General features: G+C 39.2%; 2 protein-coding genes across 6 annotated transcripts in view; one reads left to right on the top strand and one right to left on the bottom strand.

Moving 5' to 3' along the window:
* Positions 1–4989, bottom strand: part of LOC147651946 (uncharacterized) — a 45261-nt gene extending 40272 nt beyond the window's left edge. For 4 of the 5 annotated variants that reach the window (XM_086900913.1, XM_086900915.1, XM_086900912.1 and 1 more), the window contains exon 1: positions 1721–2046. In XM_086900913.1, coding sequence (XP_086757039.1) covers positions 1721–1997 — 277 coding nt within the window. In that variant the 5' untranslated portion in view covers positions 1998–2046. Of the gene's footprint in view, positions 1–1720 lie in introns of all 5 variants that reach the window. The other variant, XM_086900911.1, reaches the window with a different exon arrangement.
* The window catches only part of BMPR1A (bone morphogenetic protein receptor type 1A), a 73757-nt gene that overhangs the window by 13087 nt on the left and 35254 nt on the right, over positions 1–25416 (top strand). The window contains exon 2 of the mRNA XM_086900907.1: positions 24391–24512. The gene's annotated coding sequence lies outside the window, so the exon portion shown is untranslated. The remainder of the gene's footprint in view (positions 1–24390; positions 24513–25416) is intronic.

The raw sequence follows: 25416 nt of genomic DNA, 5'->3' as shown, positions 1-25416 counted from the left end.
TGTTTTGAGCTTCAGTTCTAATGTGTAAACATACTTGCTCTTCCACTGCTAACCAACAATTTGAATAAATTTTATTCCAGTGAGTAAGCATTATTAAATATATTTTAAAAGAAAAATAGCTGTTTATTATTATTATATGTATGACATTTTCTGTTACCTTAGGTTAATAAGAGAAATTCTGGTTAATAGAAGATACTTCCAATTTTGATTATCTGATAGAAATTACAAATTGGAAATAAAATTCTGTAGAATGCTAACAGATAGAAGAGGTTCCTTTGGGAAAAAATTTAAAAGTCTGAGTTTTACATAAGCTGAGAGACAAAATACTATCATGTATGATACACAGAAGCAAAATTGACTATATTTTGCCTTCTGTAAAAAGAGGTCTTGCAAATATAAGTCTTTGTTTAAAGTGCTTATATTCTGTAACAATGGCACCTGAGTAGTGTTTTTGCTCTCATACATAACAAACAAAAAATAATCAATTTTATGCTTACTTTGCCTAGAATTATAGAGATAGCCAGTTGTTAGTGTTCCTGATCCTTGACCTGCAATAACATTTATTGATAGTGGGGATTTTTGATAGGTGTATATCAATGAGTGATTATTTTCATCATCCTGCCTACTCTAGTTTTTGCAGGTTTTTTTCAGATTTAAAGTCTTTTGGAAGCTCTCATCATAGTGGTATTTGGCATTCCTCACTAGATTCTAAGGTTTTACTGTTAAGACAGTGCTTTAGGTCAATTCTCTTAGCATTTTGAATTCTTTCCTATTTTGTCATTGTGAACCAATACAGGGGAAAATATGTGAGTGAAGGAATCCTGTGTAAAAGTCATTTAGCTCTGAATTTCTGGTTTTGACTTAATTCAGGCCTAAAACTTTGTAACAGCAAAGAGTTTCTGGCAGTCTATTGCTTGTGAGGTGTTTTTTTACATGAACAGAGGAACTGTACCTATCCAGTGTGCAGGGACCAAAGGTCTCCTCTTGGTAGAGTTGCAGAATTACCCCTTAGCAGTTCACTGCAGTGTCAGATATAGTACAAAAATATAGTAGATATAGTAGAAAAAGTACAAAGCACTTCCTATGGGAGTGGTACCAGAGTCAGTGTGAGCTCCTGCTTCCACACTGATGGCCCAAAGACTTGCACTCTCCTGAAATACGTGGAGGGCTTTTTTCTCCTCAGTTCCTGATAGAACATTTGGAAGTGTGCTTAATGAGTAAAATTACTATGGCTAGAAAAAATGTTTTTCAGGTTATTCTTACATGCACTGTCACTGGAATGATTATTTTTTCCAAGTCTCTCTTATCTGGTAGCATAATGGCATCTTAGTAATTTCAGTATGTTCAGAATAGTAAAATTCTTGTCCGTTTTGTTTACAGCAAAATACTTATTCCAAATTGCAACAGCCTTTTTTCATGGTACAAAGCTACTCGCTTTTGGAGAAAACAGATGGAGACAGTTTATCTGTAAGATCATCTCACACTTCTGTTGAGGGGTAACTGCTTGTACGTAATTGACCAGAAACTTAAGACATTGCAATGTTGTTCTATCCCAAATAAACTATGTGCCTATAGTTTGGAAAGTTAAGTGAATTCATAACAAAATTGTCCCTTTCATTCGAGAGGGACAATTCACATAATTCCAGAAATCTATCTCGTTGGATCTACATGAATGCACTGGTTTGGAGATGCGAGGCCTTTGCAATGGACGAGTTCTTACCAGTTCCTTGTTTCTGAGTAAGACGGGTTCGTGTCTGAGGGTAGCGCACCTCGGGTGAGTGTGGAGCCAGGGCAGAGGTGGCCCGAAGGAGGGAGGCCTGCCTGGCAGGGCAGCGACGCTTCCCGGAGCGGGGCACTGGTTCCCCTCGGCTGCCGCAGAGAGGGGACGCGGCCGGGCAGGTGGCGGAAACGCCGGAGCCCGAGGAAAGGCTTTTCCTGCCTATCTGAGGAGAGGCTGGCGCGGCGCGGCTCCCGGGGAGGCCGTGCCGGGATGCCATTTTGAGGTTCCGTGTGTGCGAGCGCGGCCGTGCGGGAGGCGGGGCGGCGCGGCTCGGGTTACGGGCCCCGCATTCCAGCGCCGCCGCCGCGCCCGCGCCGCGAGGGGCTCGCCTCACGGGCACCGCCGGGCCCGGGCCTCCGCCGCAGCGCTTCGGGGCTGTGCCTTGGCTCCCAGTAAGCATGAGAACGTACTAGCAAAGAACTTGGTTTTGGACTATTTTTAGAGATCAGAAGTCCTTGTGGCGCTGTTTAATTTTGCTTAGCTGTAACAGTGGTTATAAGGACTTTCTGGAAGCATTGTATTGTGCTTCAGATATTTCCTTGAGAGCTAGAAGGTTATTATCTGATGCGTTTATTGCCTTCTCATTTTTCAAGTTCTTACCTGTATTTACAGTCTTATGTAAATTCTAGGTAAATATTTGCTTTTTTCCGTGGAGGTGTAGATTTTTGTATTTTGCTTGTTTTCCCTTCTCTTCCCAAACATACCAAATAGCGATTTGAAGTAATGTGTTTTAAAGGTCGTATGATTTCCGTGTCATGTTTGCACTGCAGCAGTACTCAGTTGTTCCTTGGCAGAACAGTGGTTGGGTACTTAGTGCACACTTCTCGAATCTCTCACCATTAAAAAAAAAAAACCAAAAAACCAACCTGCAGGAAAATATCATTAAGGCTTTTTATAATAGAGCTGAGTTTGTATTTAAAGTTTCAAGTTGACTTCAGAACGGAATGTTTCGTGGAGTATTTATTGTAGTTGTTACAGCAACATCAGCTGGTACCTACTGTTCCTGCAGGGTCATTAGCATGTCTTGTGTATTTCTGTGGGGCTTCATAAATCTTTTCAGGTAAAAGAAACTAAGGAGGACATCTCAGTTTGAAATTCTGAGCATGTTATTTTGTGCTGTTTGGGGTGTTGTGTTCTTTCCACTGCTTTTAATTCAGGTTGTAAATCATTCTGCCAATCAGGAGTCCATAACTGTTGAATTTTTTTTTCCTCTACCTTCAGTATATTATCACAAACATGAGATAAATAACGACTTTAGATTAAGTTCAAGAGCTAAGTACAGCTTTGTCTGTGGGATGACTCAGACAGGGCATGAGATACCACATTCATCAGAACTTTAATGATGAATACTGTGTATCAATGCTGTGAAATGTAGAAAGCAATCAGCTGCAAAAATATCTTCTCTGGCAACTGGTTAGAGTGGTATTATTTGTAAAATAACTTGAAGCTGTTAGATCATGGGATTTTTCTTCACGGCATGTAATCTCTTTGTAGCTAGAGAAGTAAAATGATCCTGGTTGTGGTTTGCAGTGCAGCTCTCTTGTCAAAGGAATTCCTTTTATTCCCCTCCCTCCTCCCACAAATAAAAGCCATCACACGCTGAATTGAAGAGTCCTCTGCAGTTGTTTTAGTTAAAATGAAACAGTTGAGAAGAGTATCTTCTGATGAAAATTCTTTCTGTGAGTTGTTGCTGCTGCATCCCTGAGCTCCCCAAAACTGAAGGGATCCCACTGATTCTTTGTTTCACTGCAGGGAGTCTTCTGTGTCTCTGCCAGCAGAAGTACTGGTTGGCAAATTTTTCTTCACCTCAGTCTGAAACTTATTGCTAAGATTGAGTTTACTCTAAGATCATTAAAATCTGACAATAATAGCAAACAATGAAACATTGACATTGAATCTCATTTTCTTATTAAGACTATATGTAGTAAAAAGAAATTACTTCATCACCTCATTTACTCTTTCACCAAATTCTTCTCGGTGTTTTCTCAATTTACTGCTCCTTATGCTATAATTTAAAATGTGTGTGTGTTGTTGGTTTGAAAAAAAGTTGATTCACAAAAGGCAGTATGCAGTGGATGCAGCTGCTGTTGTGGATATAGAAAGGTAATTGATGTAAAAAACCACCACACATTTTTGTTTCTCTTCCAGTCTGTACCTCTGTAATGGTTTTCAGTACAGTTCAAATTGTTCCATCATTTTCATACTGAGATCAGTGTGTATATTGACTAGAAATGAGAAAATAACTATAAATGCACATATGTAATGTATTTTACTTAGGTATTTCTGCCAGTTCAGAAACTGCCAGTAGTCTGTGATGCTAAAGGCCCTGTGCTGAGATCCAGGGCAAATTAATAACTGCACAGCTCTGGGTAAAAGTTTATCACCAACACCCAATTTCTTGCCTTAGTTGAAAAAGAGCACAGCTGTTGGAGTCACTGTAAGTTAACTCACGTATCTGAGTTATGCTGCTTCCGCCCACACATGCTTACCTTGCAGAATGTTTGCATAGATCTTCATAAAAACACTTCCCTTAATCTGCCGTGGCAAGCAACAAAATTATTTTGGCACTAAATTAACGTGGTGTTGGGAGCTGAGGGCCTAGGGAATGGAGGATATGCTCTGTGTCTGCTGTTGGTTTTGCTGTGAAGCTGTTATTTGTTCACCTGTCTGATGGGGCAGTGAGGTCATGGGTGGGTCTGTGCCTTTCATTCTTATGATATTCCATGTAGCAGGTTAAGTCATTGTCCTGATCTCAGAAATCCAACCTATCAAAAACCTAACCAAACAAAAAACCCCGATCAATAACATGAAACCCATCATATCAGTTATTTGAAGAATTTCATGTTTGGATTACACAGAGTGCTAGCTCTGGTCTGCAGCTGGGGGGACAACAGCGGGATCAAGCTGAAGCCTTTTGGGTTTGACTCAGTGTTCTGCCAGATTGGAAGAGAAATCACAGCTAGCAGGCTGCAGGTTTGGTCTTCCAGGTGTGGGTTCCTCAGTACCAGAGGGAGACTGGTGCAGTGGTGTGGCCTGCAGGAGAGGGGCTGCCACGCACCAGGTGTGTTTGCTCAGCCTGCAGAAGGCTGAGGAATGATGTTTGTTGTCTTCAGAGAAGGTGGAGCTAGAGTCTTCCCAGAAGTACATGTTGAAAGGATGGTAAATTAGTAGTTGCAAGTTACAGCAAGGTAATGTCTTACTGGATTAAAAAAAAATTAAATAATTAGAATGGTGAGGTACTTGGGACTCATTGCTGTGAAAGGCTGCAGAACTGCCTTTCTTGGACATGTGCAGGATATTCCTTGTCAAAGTCCTGAGCAGCTTAACTGAACATTGAATTTGGCCCTTTATTGGGCACAGGGTTGGACTGAGCAACTTCTGGAAGTCTCTTCCAACGTGTGAGAGTTGATCATCTGTCTGACAGCAGCTGGGGTCTGTGGGGCTGACAGTTCATGTGAAGAGATCATGCTGATTTTCTCCAGACCTCTTGCAGATTGTATTGCACCTGATTTCTAACCCAGCCTAATGGGTCAAAGTTACTGAATGGAGGATTGGGGTGAAAATTGTTTGACCTTGTGTAACACCAACCATTTTGGTTTATCTGGATTCAGTGGTTAAATTTTCATTCGTATTGTGTATTGGAGTGAAAATGAAAGCTGGAACTTCTGTGTGCATTCATCCTGCTGTATCACAGGAGGGAAGAACTCAGCTAACAGATATGGTGCTGAGTGCTTGGCCTTTTTTTAGGGTCAGATTTGCGAACTTTTTCTAGTAGATCCTTCTTTAGAAGGAGACTTAACAATTTATTTTTTTTTCATTCTCTTCTAAAATTAGTTTCTTGTAACTAAGGTTTGTTTATTTCAGATGGCCTGCATTCTAGCTTTCTGAAGATCTAGACTGGGGAATAAAAGACTATGGAGACTGTTTATCCCTCATTTGTGGTAGTCTTCTATTCCCTGATTTAAATCTGACTTTATACAGAGAGCTGAGCCAATAGAGCTGCCAAATAGTTTGGTGCTACAGGCTATCTGAAAATCTCAATCTGAATATTTTGTCAGTGGGAGCTATTGGGTGAATGCCTAGCATTTTATTTTTTAAATTTTTTTTAGTCTGACAGCTTGATTGTCTAAATAGATTTGGGCTCCTATTTTATTTTAAATCTTAGCATTTGTATTAGCAGAAAACTGTACATAGTCATGTGCTACAGCAGTTGCTACTTACTTTTTTTTAAAATTATGGGTGTTTGTCACCTGGGAAAGACAACATAATGCAAAGAATGTTAAATGTTGTTTGTTTTGAAGACCATATTTGAAACAATGGAAAGACTTTAAAAAATGTTGAAGTTCTGAAGTGTTTTTTCGGTCGGTGTTACATTTGGCAGTGGTTTGCAAACATGACAAATAATTTGCCAGGAAAGGAGAATTCTTAATGTACCTCTCTTGAGTCCCCTGATTTTCTGCAAGTGTTAAAATCCTATTGTTTGGCTTAGAATGAGGGAGTTTATTTCAAAGAGAACTATGAGTAGGTTTCTTCCTTTCTGTGAGGCAGGATATGAAATGGCTCTAGGTAGAACTGTTGCCTAGTCAACTGTTGCCTGTTGTCCCCTAGTAGGGAACTATTTTTATATAGCTATAATTGAAAACTGACAGTAATTTTTTTTCAGCATAAATTTATGCATGTCAAGTTTTCAAACTCAAGAGAGGGCAATGGTGTTATTTCTATTTTAATACATAATAAACTGTGATGGGTTTTGTATCGGTGTTCTGGCCTTCTGCAAGTCTTGTACAAGCAAATAATTGTTATTTTTCCAATTGGATTTTTCTTGGCAGTGTTACCAAATGTGAATGTTACCACTCAACTCCGCAGCATCTTTGTGTTAATTTTTTTCAAGCAAATTGTTAAATAAACCACACTGGAACTTGGTAGAGGATGAGAAGTCTTAATGCAAATTACTAAACTAGAGAAAATTTCCCAGATACTAAAGGCAAGAATATTTTTCCCTGGTTCTTTGTATTTTTTTTTTTTCAGGTATTAACTGTTTACTGGCATTAAGATCTCTTAGCCTGCCTTCTTTTTTGCTAATTCCTTCAGTTTTGATTGCTTGAAAATGACAGTTTCTATACTGCATATACATGAATGTATGGAGATAGATCCAAAGGACTAGTGGCAACTTGCAAGTTGTGTTTACTTTTAACATGGTGACTGTAAGTTAAGCCCAAACCCAGAATATTCATAGAATCACAGAATGGTTTGTTTCGGAAGGGATCTCCAAAGCATCATGTCCAAATCCCTGCAGTGAACAGGGACATCTCCAAGTAGATCAGGCTGCTCAGAGCTCTGTCTATCCTGACCTTGGATGTTTCCAGGAATGAGGTATCCAGCACCTGTCTGGGCCACCTGTGCCAGTGTTTCACCAGCTTCATTTGTTTATTCAGGAGGTAAACAAATCCTCCTTGTATCTACTCTGAACCTCCCGCATGGTTTAAAACCATTACCTCTTGCCCAGTCACAAAAGCCCTGCAAAAACATTTGTCCCCACGTTCCTTTATTTATTTGCCTTGTGTATTGGCAGCAGTTCTGCAACTGTTACTTCTCTTCTGAGGCCTATTTTTCCCCCCAAACATCATTAGAAGGTGGAAATACAAGCATTTAGTGTCTTTCTTGGCTTTTACTTGAAACTGCAGATTTCATGTTTTCATTTTTGTTACTGTTTTTAATTAGGATTTATTGCAACATCAACGAGAAAGAGAACGTATCTGTGAACTGGAACACTTTCTCACATAGGGCTGTAGTTTCATCAAAGACTCAAGAAACTGTCAAGGGAATACAACTGTGTTTTTTTCACTAGGTATTTTGTTGTCGTTTTGTGGTCTCTTCCATTAACTCAGGCTTAAAAAAGCAGTCCATTTTCTTGGAATTTTGGGATTTCTTCCATGTCTTTTTCTTTGATTTTGTGTATGTTAGTAGTTTTGATCCATTTAAATATCAATATTGTAAGAAAACAGCAGTGATCTTGCAGAGAGTCTGCTAAAGAATAGAGTGAAAATTGTTCCTCCACTGATATATTCTGTATATTATTGTAATAATTCTGATATTATTGTGACAGCTGTATTGGAAAAATTTCTCATGTAAAAAGTGGATTTTTTTATATTTTATTTGATTTTAGTAGCATCTGGAGAAGCCTTTTTAAGGAGGATAAAATAAAGTAAGATAAATGTAATAAAGATAAGACTAGATTATAAAGAACTTCCAGTTATAATTGTGTACTGTTTTGCAGTACTGCAGTAGCAGAAATATAGCACTTCCTAGGTTCTCCATAAACTATTTTAGTTTCACTTGCTGACAATGGCTTGGAAAGTTTTTTATCTCTTTTTTAGTGGTAGCTGTGTATCCTGCTGCTGTATGATTGGTGTTTCACACAATTCTTTCTCCTAAAAACATAACATGAGAACAGTCTAAAGTATTAAATGGGCTTTTCTGTTTGTTTAGGATTGTATCCTGTCCTGCTTAGAAGGAAAAATAGGCACTTGCAGCTCATCAAAATACACTGAGCTTTAGATACACAATTATAGTGTATGCTGTGAAAACTTCTAATATTTACAGTTGATGAGTTTAAAAATTATAAAATCTAAGATTTTAATTTTTTTAATGTAGAAAACATTTTTAAGTAATCCAGGTGGTGGAAAACCTGTAAAAAAATGTACTCTCACTGTGCAGTGATGGAAAAGTTGTTTGTCATCACTTCATGTGCAGTAGACACTTTGGTTTCTCGTGTGGAGTCGGTGTTCCTGAAGCAGCACAGTGAGGCTGAGTATCTTTGCAGTGAGTCCCTCCCTTGCTGTTTGGGTAGGCTGAGTTCTGGGGTATTTTAACTTCCATCTGGAGATGAGCAGTAGCTGAAAAAAAAAGCTGTTCTCTTTCCACATCTTTTCCTTACCTGTTTCATTATTCTTAACAGTCTCCCTCCTCTTCATCCCAATCAAAGTATAAAAAGTATCCCAAAGTATAAATATTCATAGCTATTTAATTTTTGCAAGACACCTTACATTGCTGACAAACGGTTTTTTGTTGTGACCTTTGAAGCTGATGGAGGGTGAATTCTTGTTCTTCCTGCTCTTCTTGATACACTTTTGAAAGTCTCATCTGTCAACTCAGAACAGAAGGGTATTGCTTCATCCTGCTCATGTCCTCACTGGATTTGGTGCAACAGATTCGGGATCTTTAAAAGCATCTTGATCATGCAGTTTCCAAATTATCAGATGCCTTTTTAATTTTTTTTTCCATGTCCTCCCCCTCCCGGAGGCAGATAAACGATTCTGAGGCTGCTTTTCAGTTTGTCAGTTCTGGACTCGGGTTACAAGTAGTGTGATAAGAATTACATACCCAAACTGCTGCTATTTTACAGTATCTAAGAATGTTCCTCTTAAGATAGCTTATAAATATTTCACATTTTTTAACAAAGAGGAACTGTGAACAGCTTTCAGCTTATTTAACAGAAGAAAACATCCCCTACAGCCAGCCAAGAAGCCCCCCATTTCTGCCAAACCTGTTTGCTGGACTCTGTGCATAGAACTGGTACTGCCATTGTACAAATTGCAAAGCATTAGGATCTGTTGACAAAGAGATAAACCTTCCCCCTGAGGTAGCATGAAGACAAGGAAAGCCTGCAAGCTTAATTCATCAGAATTTTTGAGCACTTGGAATTTTTAAGCTTTTTAAGCAGTATTTTGAAGAATGTGTGTTATGTGCTTGCCTCTTCTCCCTCCCTAGTTATCTCAGGAAACACAGCATAACCCAAGGCATTGGATGTCCTTGCAAACCTTGGCAGGAGTGTCCGAGGACACTATTAGGAGTTTTTGGGTTGGGTCATACATATCTGTGTCCCCTGACATCATTGTTTCCTCCCTATTTCCCCTCTCCCTTTTCTGATTTTAGGAAAGGCCAAGACCCATATAGTTTGATCTACACTAGGTTTTGGCAGTTTGACAGTCAAAACTCACTTAATCAGGTCATTGAATTACCATACAATGTTCTGGTTTATTAGAGACAGACACTCTGTGTTTTAAAGAACTTCAGAATTTCTGGGTCTCACCTGATTTCCAGACATACATGCTCAAGTAAAATACATTACAGCATCTTAAACTCACCCTTTCCTGTGTTTCCTGCAACTCCAGACTTTTCTTTTTGTTCTTACCCCAGATATTCTTATTTCTAAATAAGGAGGAGTTAGGTTATGGAGATGCTTACATTACGCTAGTGGCAGGCATGTGCTCTAGTGACTGCCAGAATATGATTGCATGCTGCTTTGATTAAGATTTAGTTACACTGCTTAGATCTTTCAAGTTGTGTTTTCGAGCTGTAAGCTTGTTATTGAGTTGTTGTGTGGTTCTGTTTAAATATACTTAAATATTTGTTCTATTTTAGTTCTGAGAATATACTAATGGTAGAAGGATTGTGCGAGGGTACTGCTTCTATTCAGCAGAACTTCTTTTTAAACATACTCATTTTTTTTCTGCTTACTTGAGTAACTTTTATTGTTTTATCTTGTGACTCTTTTAGAGACAGCAGAACCAAGTCAGACTTTCCAAACTTCCTTGAGTGCTGGAAAGCTATTTCCTGACTTGCACTCACATATAGTTGAATAAATCACCTGAAGTAAATGCAGGGACATACCTGGGGTACATACTTTTACAGAATCTTCCAGTGTTAAAGCAATCCCAAGAAAGTAAGCCATTGTTGGCTCTGAGCTGAGTTGGTAGGGCTGATCGTAAGGAAAGCTGTGTGTTTCTGTGAAAGATAACTCCTATCAACAGAGCCTGCTGCTGCAGACTGTAATTTTGTCTCAATTTGAGTCATTTTCATAGTGGCTTATAGTAAGGAAGAAGGTCATTTCATCATTCCAAAGATTCTGTGGTTTTTAAGGAAGGGACTGCATAAATAAGTTTTAATACTCTTTTACATTTTTTAAAAATACAAATACTGAACTTGTTTCTCCTCGGCTTTGTAAGGCATGTAATCTTAGACATTTTAAATCCACAGCCTGTAAGCCTGTACAGTTTTCGTGCAATTGTTTGTTCCAATGATTGTATTTCTGATTTGAACAAGCAAAAGTTGTTATGATGGTGTGTGTATATATATCTCTTCTTTTTGCAGTCTTGTTTAATTATGTTTTATATACATGGTAGTTTTAATTTATGCATCTTGCTGTAAAAAAAATAAAATCAACAGGCAAAATATAAGTAACCAATCCATCCTTTATAAAATCCTTCAGGAAAAACTGACTTTTTTGTTGTTTACTTTCAGTTTGCTCTTGGACAGCTTTTCACCTGTCTTTACCTGAATAAGAAAGTTTGCTGCCCTGAACTGGGACTCTTTTTTATTTCCAGTAAATACTTTTGGAAAGTATCTAGTGTTGAAATCTATCATCACTTCCAAGTGTCTTGCATTCTTGTCAAACAGAGAATGCTGAAGTTCCAGTAAGTTATTAGTGGGCTGAAATTTCTTTCTGCAAGGACTAAGGGAGCTCAGTAGCTTTGTGTTTCAGTGGAAATGGTTATGCTGAAAGGACTTACCTGAAGAATGACACTTCAGTTGCATTCAGTTGTTACCCGTTTAAAGGATGAAAATATTTCAAGGAGTGTTCCTGTTAGTGAAGTCTGTAAATCATATACAAGTTTCTTTTGAGCATATACCCAGATGTGACTGATTTCCTTTTGAGCCCAAAAGATGTTTGTCTGCATTTGGGCCCTTGTCTTGCAGAGTACTTTGAGTGGTGAGTATAGCCTGTAGTCTGTGTTACAGAAGGTGAAAACAAAGAAACCTGGAAGAAAAGATAACCCAGCAGTCTTACTTGGAAATTTTGGCTGCCTTCCCCTAAATTTCTCAGTATTGACTGGTATTATATAAATAGTTTTCCACATTGCTGAAGAGGAGGAGGTGGCAGCTGGTCTGTAGGGAAAAACATTTTGCTGCAGTGTTGCCTGTATAATTTTATAAAATAGATGTCGTGCATCTGAAGGGTTAAATCAGCTGAGATTCATATAGAACTTTAGCATAGCCAATAAAGAAGCTACCAATGTTAAACATTTTGCTGGTTCTTTTATTTATGTGTTAACCCTGGTTAACATATAAATGTCTTGACGGTTTAATAGATCCCTCAGTGTAGAGAGGGACAGAGGCTACCTCTCTGTTTGAACTAATTTTCTTATTTTTCCTTGAAGAAAACAAGAATTTTATTCACTTATTTGAGTAGGAAATTAAATAAGTAAGTTAAAGGAACATAAAAGAATGCTCTTTCTTTTTCCCCAAATGAAAAAGGGAGAAAGAAAAATTACTTAGGGTAATTAATAATTTAAAATGTATATGTTAAACTTTTTTTAGATTTTTGTTGAAAAATATACATCACATGTGTATTAATTTATACATCTGAAATAGCTCCATTTTCATCTCTTTACAAAGTTGGGGTTTTTTTTAAGTTTAAATATTATTAATTAGCCACAAATGGGACAAAGATGGAAAGATAAATCTTCTTGTGATGGTCCATGCTCTGTGCAGTGGAACTTTGTCTTCATTGGTTTCAAACTGGTCCTGTTTATGGGTAGCTCTGCTTGGTTGGGTTGAGCAGTGTGGATACTGTATTCAGCTTTGAGTAATTCTGCTTGGGATTGTTTTCTGTTCCAGGGCAAAAGGAAACAACATAAATTCATAAATTCCTAGTGCTTTAACCTGTGTATTAGAAGTCTTCTCAGAATGGAGAATTCACTGCATCAAGAGTGAATCAGTCTGCAATTGACAACTCCTTTAAGTGTATTTCCTGTTTGAATTTAGATGAGATTCAAATGTCAGCTGCTGGCTCTTGTGTCTTCAGTAAATAGAAAAAGCTGCTAGAGTCAGAGGGTTTTGTTTTTTGTGGGTTTGGGGTTTTTTTTGGTTGGTTGGGGTTTTTGTTAGAAGTCATATTAAAGCAACAATGCCAAGTATCTTAAGTTTCTTGCAGCAGGACAAGCTTTCCAGAGCTAAAATAAGCATGAATTTTTCAAAAACATGATTGAACAATAACTACCTCATTACAATAACTTGCTCATATTTTTCTGATGCTGTCTCTCAATGTTCATGGAAAAGCTTTCATATTATTTTTCAAGCTACTCTGGAACACAGTGAAGTCTAAATTACTTTCTGTACATACCAAGAATAAAATAACTTCTGACTTGGTGTGTATTTTGCTATAAAGCATATATTAAAACTGTGGCTGTATCTCAGGGTTTTCTCCAACCCCAAGAGTGCTTAACTGGCTAAAAATCAAATTGTGCTTCTTTTCTTCCTTTTCCCCTTTCTTCCATAGGCTTTGTGCTCATCACTGTAATAAGTGGTGTCTTCAAAATTCACAGCAGTGAATGATCACTTGTACCTGTCAGGTCCCTCTTGGGAACACCCTGCCCATCCACAGCTTGTAGGATGATGGTGTAACTTCCAAAATAAAGTATTGAGATGTCTGAAGGAGAGCAGCTCTCAGGTTTGTTCACTTGTTTCAGCATTGTCAGGGCAGTTCCAGGTGTGTGCAGAGTACCAGGTGTGTTGCAGTTCTCAGCAGGCACACCTCTGGTACCTTTAGAGATTTGTTGACAAAAATCTCTCCCTTGCTCAAGAATCCATAGATTTAATTTAACTATGCTTTTTCAAGGGTTTTTGTTGTTTTGTTTGGGTTTTTTTCAGGATACAGCCTGTCTCTTTTAGTGTTTGTTCATGGAAGGTGGTGTTGCTGTATGAAATGAACCTGTTCCCAGGCAGTTAACCAGAAGAGATCTGCATTGTTCTCTGCAAGTGGCCTGTCACCACCTTTTACCACAATGAGTTTTTTATTATGGCCTTGCTAAGGAGGAAAATAAAAAGGCAGCTTAGTTTTGTTTCAAATCCTTGATGAGGGCACCAGGACTCCTGTGCATTTGAAGAAGAGAATTTGAGATGTGATGAATTCTTTGTCATTGCTTCCAAATACATAAATCAATAGGAAATGCAAGATGCCAGATTAGATATTAGATAACTGTACAGCATGTCCAGGAACCTGGTGATGAGTTTTCCTGCCCTATGTTTGTGCCCTTCAGGTCTATTCTGGATGTAGTATTTCAGAAATCTGTCATTGGAAATCTTAGGTCAAGTTGAAAGCATTCATAATGTGGTGGCCAAAGAACTAAAGGCAGTATAACATTCTAGCATTCAGAATGAATAATTGTTAGACTTTATAGCTGAAATGGCTGAGGATTTTTGAGCACCTTAGTGTCTACACTGAGTTACCCTTGTGTGTTATTTGCTATGTGAGGTAGCACTGCCTTACTCCAACTTACTCACCTCAGGTGGGGCAGATGTTGAGGCCATGGTGGCCTGAGTTTAAACTTGCAAGTGCTGTAACATCATGCAAATGTTAAGGATGGAAATTATTTTATGCTCATGTCTTCTAACATCCTAGTAAGTAAGGAATACTTTAGCAAATATCCAACTTGTTTTATTACTTGAGAAATTTCTTCTAATTATGTATCAGGCACAGCACCACTGGTTGGTCCAAGGATGGGATTGTCCCTGTCTGCTCTGCCCTGGTGCAGCCTTGCCTCAAGTCCTGGGTGCAGTTTTGGGCTCAACAATGGAAGAAAGCCAGAAAGCTGTTAGAGATGTCTAAGGGAGAGCAATGAATATGGTGAAGGGCCTTGAGGGGAAGCCGTGTGAGGAGCAGCTGAGGGCACTTGGTCTGTTCAGCCTGGGGAAGAGGAGGCTGAGGGGACACCTCACTGCAGGTACAGCTTTCTCCTGAGGGGAAGAGGAGGGACAGGCACTGATCTCTGCTCTGGGGTGACACTGACAGGAGCCGAGGGAATGGCCTGAAGCTGTGCCAGGGCAGGCTGAGGTTGGATATCAGGAAAAGGTTCTTCCCCCAGAGGTGGCTGGGCAGAGGTGCTGTGACCAGGGCAGTGGTCACAGCAACAAGGCTGGCTGAGTTCAAGAAGCATTTGGACAATGTCCTTGGGCACATGGTGTGACTCTTGGGATGGTCCTCTGCAGGGCCAGGGCTTAGGCTTAGATGTTTCCTATGGGTCCCTTCTAATTCAGAATAATATTCCATGATTCTAATTTCCATTTGTTGGTTTTTGGTTGTGGTTTGTTTTTTTTTTCCCTTGAAATAACAATGTTTAAAGAAATCTCAGAGATCAAGTGTGCTTCAGCAAGTCCCTAGTACAAACATCTGACTAAAAGAGTTGATGCCATAATTATAGCTTTCTTGTGTATAACCACTTTTGCAAAAAAGGATGACTTGTGTTTTTCGGGGATAATATTCAGTTGTCTGAATAATTAATTGGTCTCATTGTATCAGGAGAAGTTTACAGTACCTGTAAACAGATGAAGGAAAGTTCAGTCTGTTTGAGATGAGATACAGTCAAAGGCTACCAATTTCACATGGTCATCTGGATTATAAAGTATTCTTTCACTTTATGTACAGAAAGGTGGGGAGGTTTTTACCACTGAATTACAAAAAAAGGGTAAAACGTTTAATTGTGTATCTTCTCTGCCAAAGACTTGCAGTTGTTTTGGGAGCTTCAGTTAATTGGGGAAAGCCAGAACATTCCTGTAGTCAACCACGTGTAACATTGTGCATTAGAAAACTATGGGGTTATGACTTGCTGAAGTTTTATCTAAAGGAATCTATGAAAATATCCAAATATCTAAATTTTAGATACTACATGTGGTCCAAATGAATTCTGAAGTTGTCTAGAATAATCTGAAGTATTTTTACATGCCTTTCTTTCTGTTTTGCTATGTAGTGTTATATAATTAGTGATTTAAAGAAAGTGGGAGACTCCGTGGAACGTGGACTCCAAAGGTTCCTCCACAAGAGTTATTTTACTCTTGAATATAGGCATGTAATCCACATACTTTTCTATAGAAAAACTTATGTACTTGAGTGGTCTGCTCATGGTGAAGGCCTTTAACCTTCTAGTGATGGGAGTGGTGTCTGAGGTGTCTCCTGACATCCTTAAAGAATCTGTCATGCTCCCACGTGTGCAGAGCTGTTGAGCTGATGGCTCTGACTTAGTGCTTTGCTGAAGGCAGTGATCTTGTTGGAAAGGTTTTCTCATTCCCAGCTATGTGTTCCTGTGACCTGTGTTTCTTGTCAGAAGTGAGCCAGCCTGCAACCCGTGTTTAATATGATTTTGTGTGTATTTGGTCTGCATGGCAACATTTTTGTTGCATGGGGCTACAGGGGTGACTTCTGTGAGAGGCTGCCAAGAAACTTCCCCCATGTCAAATTAAACCAGCGCCAGCCAGATCTAGGAGGGACCCAGTGCTGGCCAAGCATCAGCCCATCACTGATGGTGGAAGGGCCTCTGGTTTAACACATGTGAGTGAGAGAAATTACTGTGCAGTAGCAGCTGCACCTGGAGAGAGGAGTGAGAATATGTCAGAGGAAAAAAAAAGAACTCTGCACACACTAAGGTCAGTGGAGAAGGAGGGGTAGGAGGTGCTCCAGGTGCCAGAGCAGATTCCCATGCAGCCCATGGTGAGGCAGCTGTGCCCCTGCAGCCTATGGAGGTCCACAGTGGAGCAGAGTTCCACCTGCAGCCCATGGAAAACCCCATGCTGGAGCAGATTTATGGCCAAAGGAGGCTGTGACCCCATGGAGAGAGGAGCTGGATCAGGTTTGCTGTCAGGATGTGTAGTGCTGTGGAAGGAACCTATGCTGGAGCAGCCTTCTCCTAAGGGCCTGCACCCCATGGAAGGGACCTACACTGGAACAATTTATGAAGAACTGCAGCCTGTGGGAAGGAGTCAAGTTGGTTAAGTTCATGGGGGAACTGCTTCCTGGGGGAGGAATTGCATTCTGGAGCAGTGGAAGAGTGTGAGGAGTCCTTCCCCCTGAAGAGGAAGGATCAGTTGAGACTGTGCGATGAACTGATGACTATTCCCATTCCCTGTCCCCCTGTTCCACATGCAGAGAGAAGAGGAGGTAAAGATTTTGGGAGTAAAGTTGAGCCCAAACAGAGGGGAGGGTTGGAGGGAAGGTGTTTTTAAGGTTTGGCTTTATTTCTCATTATCCTACTTCAATTTGATTTGTAATAAAGTAAACTAATTTCCCAAGTTGAGACTGTTTTGCTTGTGACATTAATCAGTGAGTGATTTCTCCCTGTCCTTACCTCAACCCACAAGCCTTTTGTTATATTTCTTCTCCCTGTTTAGTTGAGGAGGGCAGTGACAGTGACTTTGGGCACCTGGCATCCAATCTGAGTCAACCCACCACACTACTTAAAACTTTAAAAATCTCTAATGTAAAGTATAAATCTAAGGAAGAAAATATCAATCGTACACACACAGAGGTAGAAGGCAAAGTGACAGAACATTAGTGTAGTTTTTAGGTTCTTTGCTCTATAGTATTTTGATAGTGCACAAAACCATGGGATTTTAAAGTTGTAATAGGACTTTATTTTTATTTTTTTTTAAATCAAAGGGCTCCTGAAAATGTTTCTCACCATTTGAATTACTCTGTAAAACAGACAAGAAATACTTGACCTTTTGCAGGAATCTTAGGGGGAGGGAGAAGAGGATCGCCTATCAGAATGTGGTCTAATATGTCCTGCGGGACAGGCAGAAGCTAAATTTCATTGGCTCTTTTGTCAGAGAGAAATTGCACTCTGGGCAGCATTCCCAGGATCAGAATTACGATAAGAATGCGCGCCTTGGAGTCTGTGTGCCAAGTGATCGAATTTAATTGTTGCTTCCATCCACACGAGGCCACCTATTAGCCAGGTGGCAAGTGTAGCCCAGTGACTGTCTGAAGCTTGCTGGGAAGGAAGGCTGACTGGGAAATTTGCCTGATGGTCAAACACAGCATGGAACCTGAGTTTGGTTTTTTTTGATAAATTGTTTTGCAACTCAGGAAGAATTAAGTAGTCAGTGGTGTCACAAGCAGCCTTGTGTTTTCAGGGATATCAGACCCAGCAGAAGACTGTTAATTGTGGGGCCATTCTCATCAGTATCTCAAGAGGAGGCTGACATTGCAGATGGAGGAGCTTTGAGCCAGGTGCCTCCAAAGTTGTGCTAAAACAGTTGAGTTTTACATCTCTTGAAAACCAAGCGTATTTGTTAGAGAAATTGTTTTGGATACTTGGACAGTTGTGGGATGTGATGAAAGGAGGAGTTGCTCAGCAAAGGCTTTTGCACAGTTGTTACTTGACAAAGCTTGACAAGTCAGAGTCTGACTTCACCTCTCGGCACAGAAAGAACTGGTGGCTTTGATTTGTCACCACTGCTGCAGGCTGATGGGTTTCCTTTTGAGGGTAACTGCTTTTTTTTTAGCAGCAAGCTGTTGTCAGATTCCTTTTACCTCCAAAGTCTGGAGGGTGAGCTGACTTTTCAGCTTCTACTGGCTCAATGGTGAATCATATTTAGGAAGACTGAGAGGAATTATGCAGTGTTCCTGGAAGCACCTGCTCTCACAGCACAGCAGCCTGTGAAGTCCTTCAGATGACTACAGATGATGTAGCTAGGCATGCCAAAATAAAATACTGAAGACACCATGTAAGAAATCAGGAGGCTTAGACTCTTTCTGGTATGGAAATTATATCTGCCAGGGCAAAGTAAAAACTTGGTGGAATTATCTGGCCCTAATCATGAGGCAGAATGAGCCTTGTGCCTGGATTCTCATGGCCCCAGTAATGAATTATTTGTGCCACTAGGTGCAGTGGAGAGTATGGTATATTGTAATTTATGCAGATCTGTGTCACTCTGGAAAATGCTTTTTTTTCCTGTTAGGTACTGCACAGCCCCACCTTACTCAGGAATTTATTTGTGCTCTCATACTTCTAGATATGCCCAGGGGCAATGATATTTCAGGAGCTTGATCATGTAGACCATTTTGTCTTCTATCACAGAAGTCACTGAAGATGATGAAAACAAAAATGTGTAACAAGGGCAGGGAGAGTGCTTGCTTAGTTGCTAAACGGTGGGTTGGTCCTTCAGATGCTACCTGTTCAGGGTGTCTGTTTGTGCTTGCATGGTTGTAAGGCCTCAGAAGGAAAAGCTTGGGCTGTTCTAGGGTACAGATTCTCCCCTTCTATGAAAAAGGGACAAATGATGTGAGGAATCTTCTGATACCACTTGAGTAGACAGGAGGAGCTGTCTATTCTGCAGAAAAATATTTTTGCTGTGCCAGGCTCGGTCCATTGATGTAACTTCCAGCTAGTCATGTTCATGAAATAAAGAACAGTCAGGAAGAATAAAGTTGTATGGCTCTTGTAGAGAACTTCTTTTCCCTCAAAATAGAGAGTGACCTGAGTTAAAGAAAAACATATGTAGGTTTTTAGGTGTTTTTTGAATTATACAGATTTGTCCTATATTTTCTGTCAGACTGGAAGTGGAAGGTCAGTCAAGAGTTGGTTCTATTAGGGGCAGCAGCACTCATTCATTACTCCACCTGCCTACACAATCAACCAGCCAGGTTTGATTAGTACTGCAATGGCCCAGTTGATGTTTCAATCTGTATTATTTCTGTTCTGTGTAATATCTTGTTTCCTTCAAATTGCTTCACGGTAGTATTTCTATGGTTCTCACAAATTATTAAGAATGCATTTTGCCATCAAAGATCCACAGAGTGATCAATAAAAACAACAAAATATAGGATTTCCAAGAACAACCTGGAAGGGCTGGAAAGGTCAGTGGTATCCTGAACTAATTTGAGTGTTTTGACTAGATAAATAGGAAGGCCAAACTACTGTAATACCGATGTGAAGAACCGTGAAACATAAAGTGCTTGAATGTTGTATAATTCCTTGCATTTTTAATACCTTGCAAGAATAACTTAATGATTGTTAATTAAAAGGTAGGTATAAAAGTAATTTTAAAAATTAGCTTTCATGGATGTATATTTTTACTTACATGATTTTGAACAATTTTTAACTACCTTGCCTCAAAGAACAAATAAAGGTGCTTGAACCATGTCTCAGGCTCTTACTTTCCCTCTTGCTACCTGGAAGACTTGGTGTTCAGGGACTGGAAAGTGTTCAGCCAGTTTATTTTGTTTCATAAATTGGTCTCCTATTTGGAAGGACTGTTTGTTCAATGAGATGCTCTTGCTTAAACTTCTTCACTGTTTGACAGACAAAACCAGCAAGCCCCGGATTTGCCGTACAGTATGATGTTTGCTTTTCCCGGCATGCTGTGGGGTTTAACTCATATTGAAACTTGTTGAAAAAGGTTTCCTTAATAAATTCCTATCTGGACATGAACTATGGAGTAAAATTTAGAAGTCTGTTATGGCTTCTTTCCCTTTACAATTCAACTCATATTTTGGAGCTGCAGTAGTCCCATAAAAGCAATAGATTACAGCAATTCTGGCTGTATTTTCTAGTGGCAGTCATGAGATTGTTAACTGAAGCATCTTCCAGTCTGCCATATGGGTCTGCAGTGTATTTTCATTGTGCGTAGATTTCTAACAAAAAGCCTATTGTCTAGGACTATAGTTTACCTGAAAAGGAATAATTCTGCTTCTGAAACCTCTCCCATCTCTGGTTACCAGAGCTGTTAGCTGGCCATGAACTCTGCACTCAGAGATGTGTTGCGAGCACTACACTCTTTTCTCCTTTCCCCCTTTGCTTCTACCCAAGTCTCAGATGCTGAATGATTTTGCCTTTTTTTTCTGATATAACTGTGAATCTAGTATCACCCAAGCTTATGTCTGTGCCATGATCTGAATTTACAGAAACTCCAAAACAAGTTCTGTTTCATAAATTGAAATAAAGCTATGCTTACCTGAATGGCCACCCTGCATAAGTGCTCTATGGATGGCTGGAGGAAGTGAAAGAGCAGGAAAGAAGTAATTGGAAGTTGGAGTGATTGGTCAGGTATCTAACCCTGTCTGTATCCACAAGTCCCTGTATGATCATGTACTTAATTGCACTTTGTACTAAGTTAGTTTAATGCTTATGTTGCTTTAAGTTACTTTACAAACTTCTGTTCCTTAAAATACACACTGTATTTAACAAGTAGCAGGCTTCTTCAGGAAGAAAGATAGTTTAAGATGAATAAAGTAATTCACCTGAAAACTGGTGAGGCAGCTGGAGCAAAGTGGGAATGAACAGAGTGCAGGAGAAGTGCCAGGAAAGGTTTTGGCGTCAAAAGAAGAGACGGGTGAGGGAATGAGTTGGATGTGGCCCTGGAACTGAAGAAACTGGAACTACTGAGGAGGGAAGCGGTAACTGGAGATAAGTGGTAAGACAAGGAAAAGGAATCCACAAGCTGAGTAAGTTTGCTCCTCCAGGCAAGTCAGACTGACTTGAGCTTTGCCACTGTGAGTCCTTGCGGTCTGTCTGTCCTGCTCATAGCTACTGCTTCCTGCACTCTCTGCTAGCAGGAGAACCACCCCCACTCCTGACTGAGGTTAAAATCTACTCAATTTAGATACTCTGACTGTTCCCTGAGGCCTTCCAGTGGCAGAAAATACAGAGTTTTCTGGGTTATCTAGTAGCTAGTGTGTTCATGTAATTCAGATTTTTCTTTTCCCCTATTGAGTCCTGGTATTTTTCAGTTGATAGTATATGACAATCTTAAATTTAATCTTGGTACTAAGAATAATTTGTAGGTAAAGCTGGATTTAATATGTAACTAGTGACAAGGACTGTGAGGCAATGTACTTTTGAAGTTGTGTCTCTTATAATTGCTGTAGTTTAGCAAATTCTAATAAAGTGAAGGTATAGTTATGCAAATAATTTATTGATTTGTTTTATTTTGTACTTGACAGTACTTCTCTGAAAGATGCCATCAAGAATAGTACTAAACATTTTGAAAAACTTGTATATTAATAATTAAGCAGTTTGGATAAGTATATAAAAATAAATATTTTAGTAAATTGATTTTTATAAAATTGAGTATGTTCTCAAGTAGCATTTCATGCTGATGAAGAAGTGGAAGAAATAGTAACACAGGGAGGTCACTCCCATAATTTAATAATTATCATTAATTTCTGTCCTATCTCTGAGAGAGGTTTTTTAGTTTTCCTTTTAAAAGGGGGAGAGATGAATCTGGAACTGACACAAAAATTCAGTAAGTCATAAAAGAGTCTGTGTCCACTCTACCAAGCATCGTGGTGTAACAAGATCAGATCTTTCAGGTGGTGAGAACCTGGCATCTGTGCTATACAGGTGGTGAGAGTTTTATTTCAAGCTGGTCCTGGTCTGATTCTGTGGCTGAATTCCTCTTGGAGGTTGGAGCGTGTACAATGTACACCTGAAGCTCATTCTGTGATCTAATTTTATTCAAAAGAAATCTAGTTCATGTACTTGATGACTGCTTTGCAATGTAAAGCAAAGCAAAATAGGGTTGTTTGGGAGATGGACTTCAAAAGTGCAGTCCTGATTTGAATTAAATGCTAATGTAGACATATCTAGAGTCATGCAGATCAGGAAGTTCACCAAAATAAAGTTGTTTAGTAAGAGAGCTTGGATATCTATTCCTGGGGTTGGAATCAGAAAAGGCAGTAAATGCTTACAGAATTGAACAGCTACTTCTTCAGTTTGAGAGTTTGGAAAAATATAAGGAGGACATGGTTTTAAAAACAAAGGAAAAAAACCCTGAGCTGCGTTGTTCAGAAATGTCTTTACTCTTGTAAAGCAAACTCTTTAAATAATACAAAGTGGACTTCATATAAATCAAATACTAGATACAGGGAGATTGGAGGTGTTTTAAAAACAGAATGCACACTAACTTTTTTTTTGTTGTTCTTTTGGAGTCTACCAGACGATGAACTTGAGGTCCTTGGTTAGAGAGAGGAGAAGAGATGAATATATTTTACAGATCTTTTACTTAAAAAGCAAAACCAATCTCTACAAACAATATTGCATGGCTAGAATGTTTTTTCAGTTTTACCATGGAAGAAATAAGTCAAGTGTCAGCTTGTCTGCTCAGAGGAGACAGCTGTCTTTAAGAATTGGTGCTATCTGATATTCTGGATGGTTTTGGGTTACCATTTAGCACAAATTTATTATTTATTACCAAGACTATTAAACCTCAGTGTGTGAGGAGCGGTGCTTACAAATGGATGTGGAGACAGAAGTATTCTGACCTTCTTGTAATGGTAAAGGTCTTTATGGTGCTTTGGAAGGAAAAGAGGAGAGCGGATGCTTGAACTCTCTCTGCTGAAATCATGCACAAGTTTTCTGTTTGCATCCCTCCTGTTTGCCTTGGTATTCAAAAGTCATTACATCTCTACACTGTATGATGGTTGTATGTTATTTAACATAACCATAAGCTGGAATGGTGGTGTTTAAGCCTTTGTGTGATTTTCAAGATTATGATCACTTATGATAGGTCTGGAATTTCTAAATGGTAAGATTCTTGTAGGATCTTCTTAAAAACATCGGATGAGAGAAACATTCAGAAATTGTGACACTGATAAAATAGGAAAAGTTGGCAATAGGTGGCATCTGTTCACTGTGGAATAAAACTAACAAAGCTGATAAGCCCATTTTAGCTATCAACAGTGCATCTGAAAATGCTGGCACTTAACACAAGTGAGGCTTGCTCACAATCCTTAAGAGAACTGGGTAAGAGCCTGTGCCAGGCTTGCCTCTCATGCTGGGATATACAGCAATTCAAAAACACAAACCAAAAATCAAACCCACCCGACTGCCAATACCTTTGTCCAAATTCTTGGCTTGCTGTTCAGTTCCCAGGAGTAATCATGCCTGTGTACAGCTACAAAAAAAATTGATTATTTAGCAGTATATTGCAGTTTCTGGTGTACTCGAAATTATAGTGTGACACCAGTGGATTTTTGGTGTGGAGCTGCAGTCTTACCTATTCTCTGGTTTTTATAATAAAGATTAAATTATGCATGGCTCGCTTTTTCCATTGGTGTCACCAACAGCGTGTCCTTTCTTTGGACTTGAGGAAGGTCTTCACAAAAGAGTGATTGGGCATTGGAATGCACTGCCCGTAGAGGTGGAGTCACTGTGCCTCAAGGTGTTTAAGGAGAGACTGGATGTGTCTGTCACTCAGTACCATGGTCTAGTTGACAGAGTGGTGTTAGGTCATGGGTTGGACGATCTCAAAGGTATTTTCCAACCTAATTGATTCTGTGATTATCTAGTCTGCTGAAATTTTTTAAGGGAAAAAAATAAATTAGAAACTTGGTGTCTGGAGGCTTGCAAATCTGGCTGGCCAGGAGAATCCAAGAGTTACGAGGGAAGATGAGAAAGACTTATTTTCATAGGAAGACTCTCTACAGAGATTTTTAACACCCTTTGTCCTTGACATCACCATTCATCTAAGATAAATGTGTTTAAACTAAAGGATATAAATGTTTTTGTTGGTTCAATTTTAATGTGAGTAATTACTGATAACAATAAATTTATTTTTTGTGTCAGTGTTTTACAGATATGCTGCAACTGTGCAGCTATTGGATATGCATGATTCCTAGGAAGTTTCTCTCTAGCTGGGAGCAGCTCATCATAGGAGATAGTTTCTCTAATTCCAGATACAAGTATCTGCAATGTACAGTTCACATTCTAGTCCATAAACCGTCAACACAGTTTCTTCAGCTATCCCTTTAATCAAATCCTCTTTGTGTTTTGCAGATCAATAGAAATATGCATTTCCATAATACCACCTTTGAACTAATGAAGTGGAAGTACAGATGAGAACAGTCTGGAGGAAGCTTGAAGTACAGAACAGTTTTTTTCAGTTTCCTAATTCAGAGGTAAGGTTAATGCATGCAAAATTTTATTTTGAGTATTTCAGGGATAAAAAGCACATGGTAAGCAGCCACCATATCTTACAAAAAATTTCAGAGCCACCTTTTTTTATGCTAGTGACAGTCTTTAATACCATATTAAAACAGCTGTTTGATCTAATATCTGTCCATGTCTCAGTTATGAAAAAAGTCAGCATCAGCTTCAGACATCTGTTGTACAAAGGCACATTGGAAAAGAGTTACGGTATCAGGCAAATTTTATTTGGTAGAATCTTATTTGTCATGTATACTACTGATGCTACAGTTGATTATTATTTTAGTCTGTTTACTGATATGACCAGGTAAAAGCTTTATACAGCATCAAGTGGCAGGACACGAGCATAAGTAGTTGGGTTGAAAACTCTGGAAGCAGTTGAGGGAGGGAGGTTGTTTTTTTGCTTTCCCTGTATGTAAATATCTGATCTGGCAAAAAATAAAATGGCAACACCACTCCACCAAAAAAAATTCTCTATCTTCACACAGTGGAGAAGAGAGTTGGTTCTCTTTTTACTAGGGATTATAGGCTTCTAAGTCAAGCACAAAAATGGCAAGAAGAGGGGAATTAGAACCAAATAAAAGCAGGTCCTTGTGCTAATTATTCCTCCTCTGATGTACTGCCTCTTGTTGTTATACCTTTTTTACCTGAATCTCAATAGCAAAGGGACAAAGACAAATGAAAAAATTGGATCATGAGTGCCAAAATAGGGAAATACTATAAATACCAGATGTGAGCAGGGTATATTGCCCAGCACATTTTATGTGCTTCCTGATTGAGTGATCAGCAGTATTGTATTTCATTGCCTGTCCTGCTTTCAGGTATGTCTTTGAGCCCATTTATAAGTTTGGACACCTGCAAAAAACAGTGAAAGTG

The sequence above is a fragment of the Cyanistes caeruleus genome, chromosome 8 (genome assembly GCF_971803275.1).
Source record: "Cyanistes caeruleus chromosome 8, bCyaCae1.hap1.1, whole genome shotgun sequence".
Classification (NCBI taxonomy): Eukaryota; Metazoa; Chordata; class Aves; order Passeriformes; family Paridae; genus Cyanistes; species Cyanistes caeruleus.
This window is presented reverse-complemented; position numbering and strand designations above follow the sequence as displayed.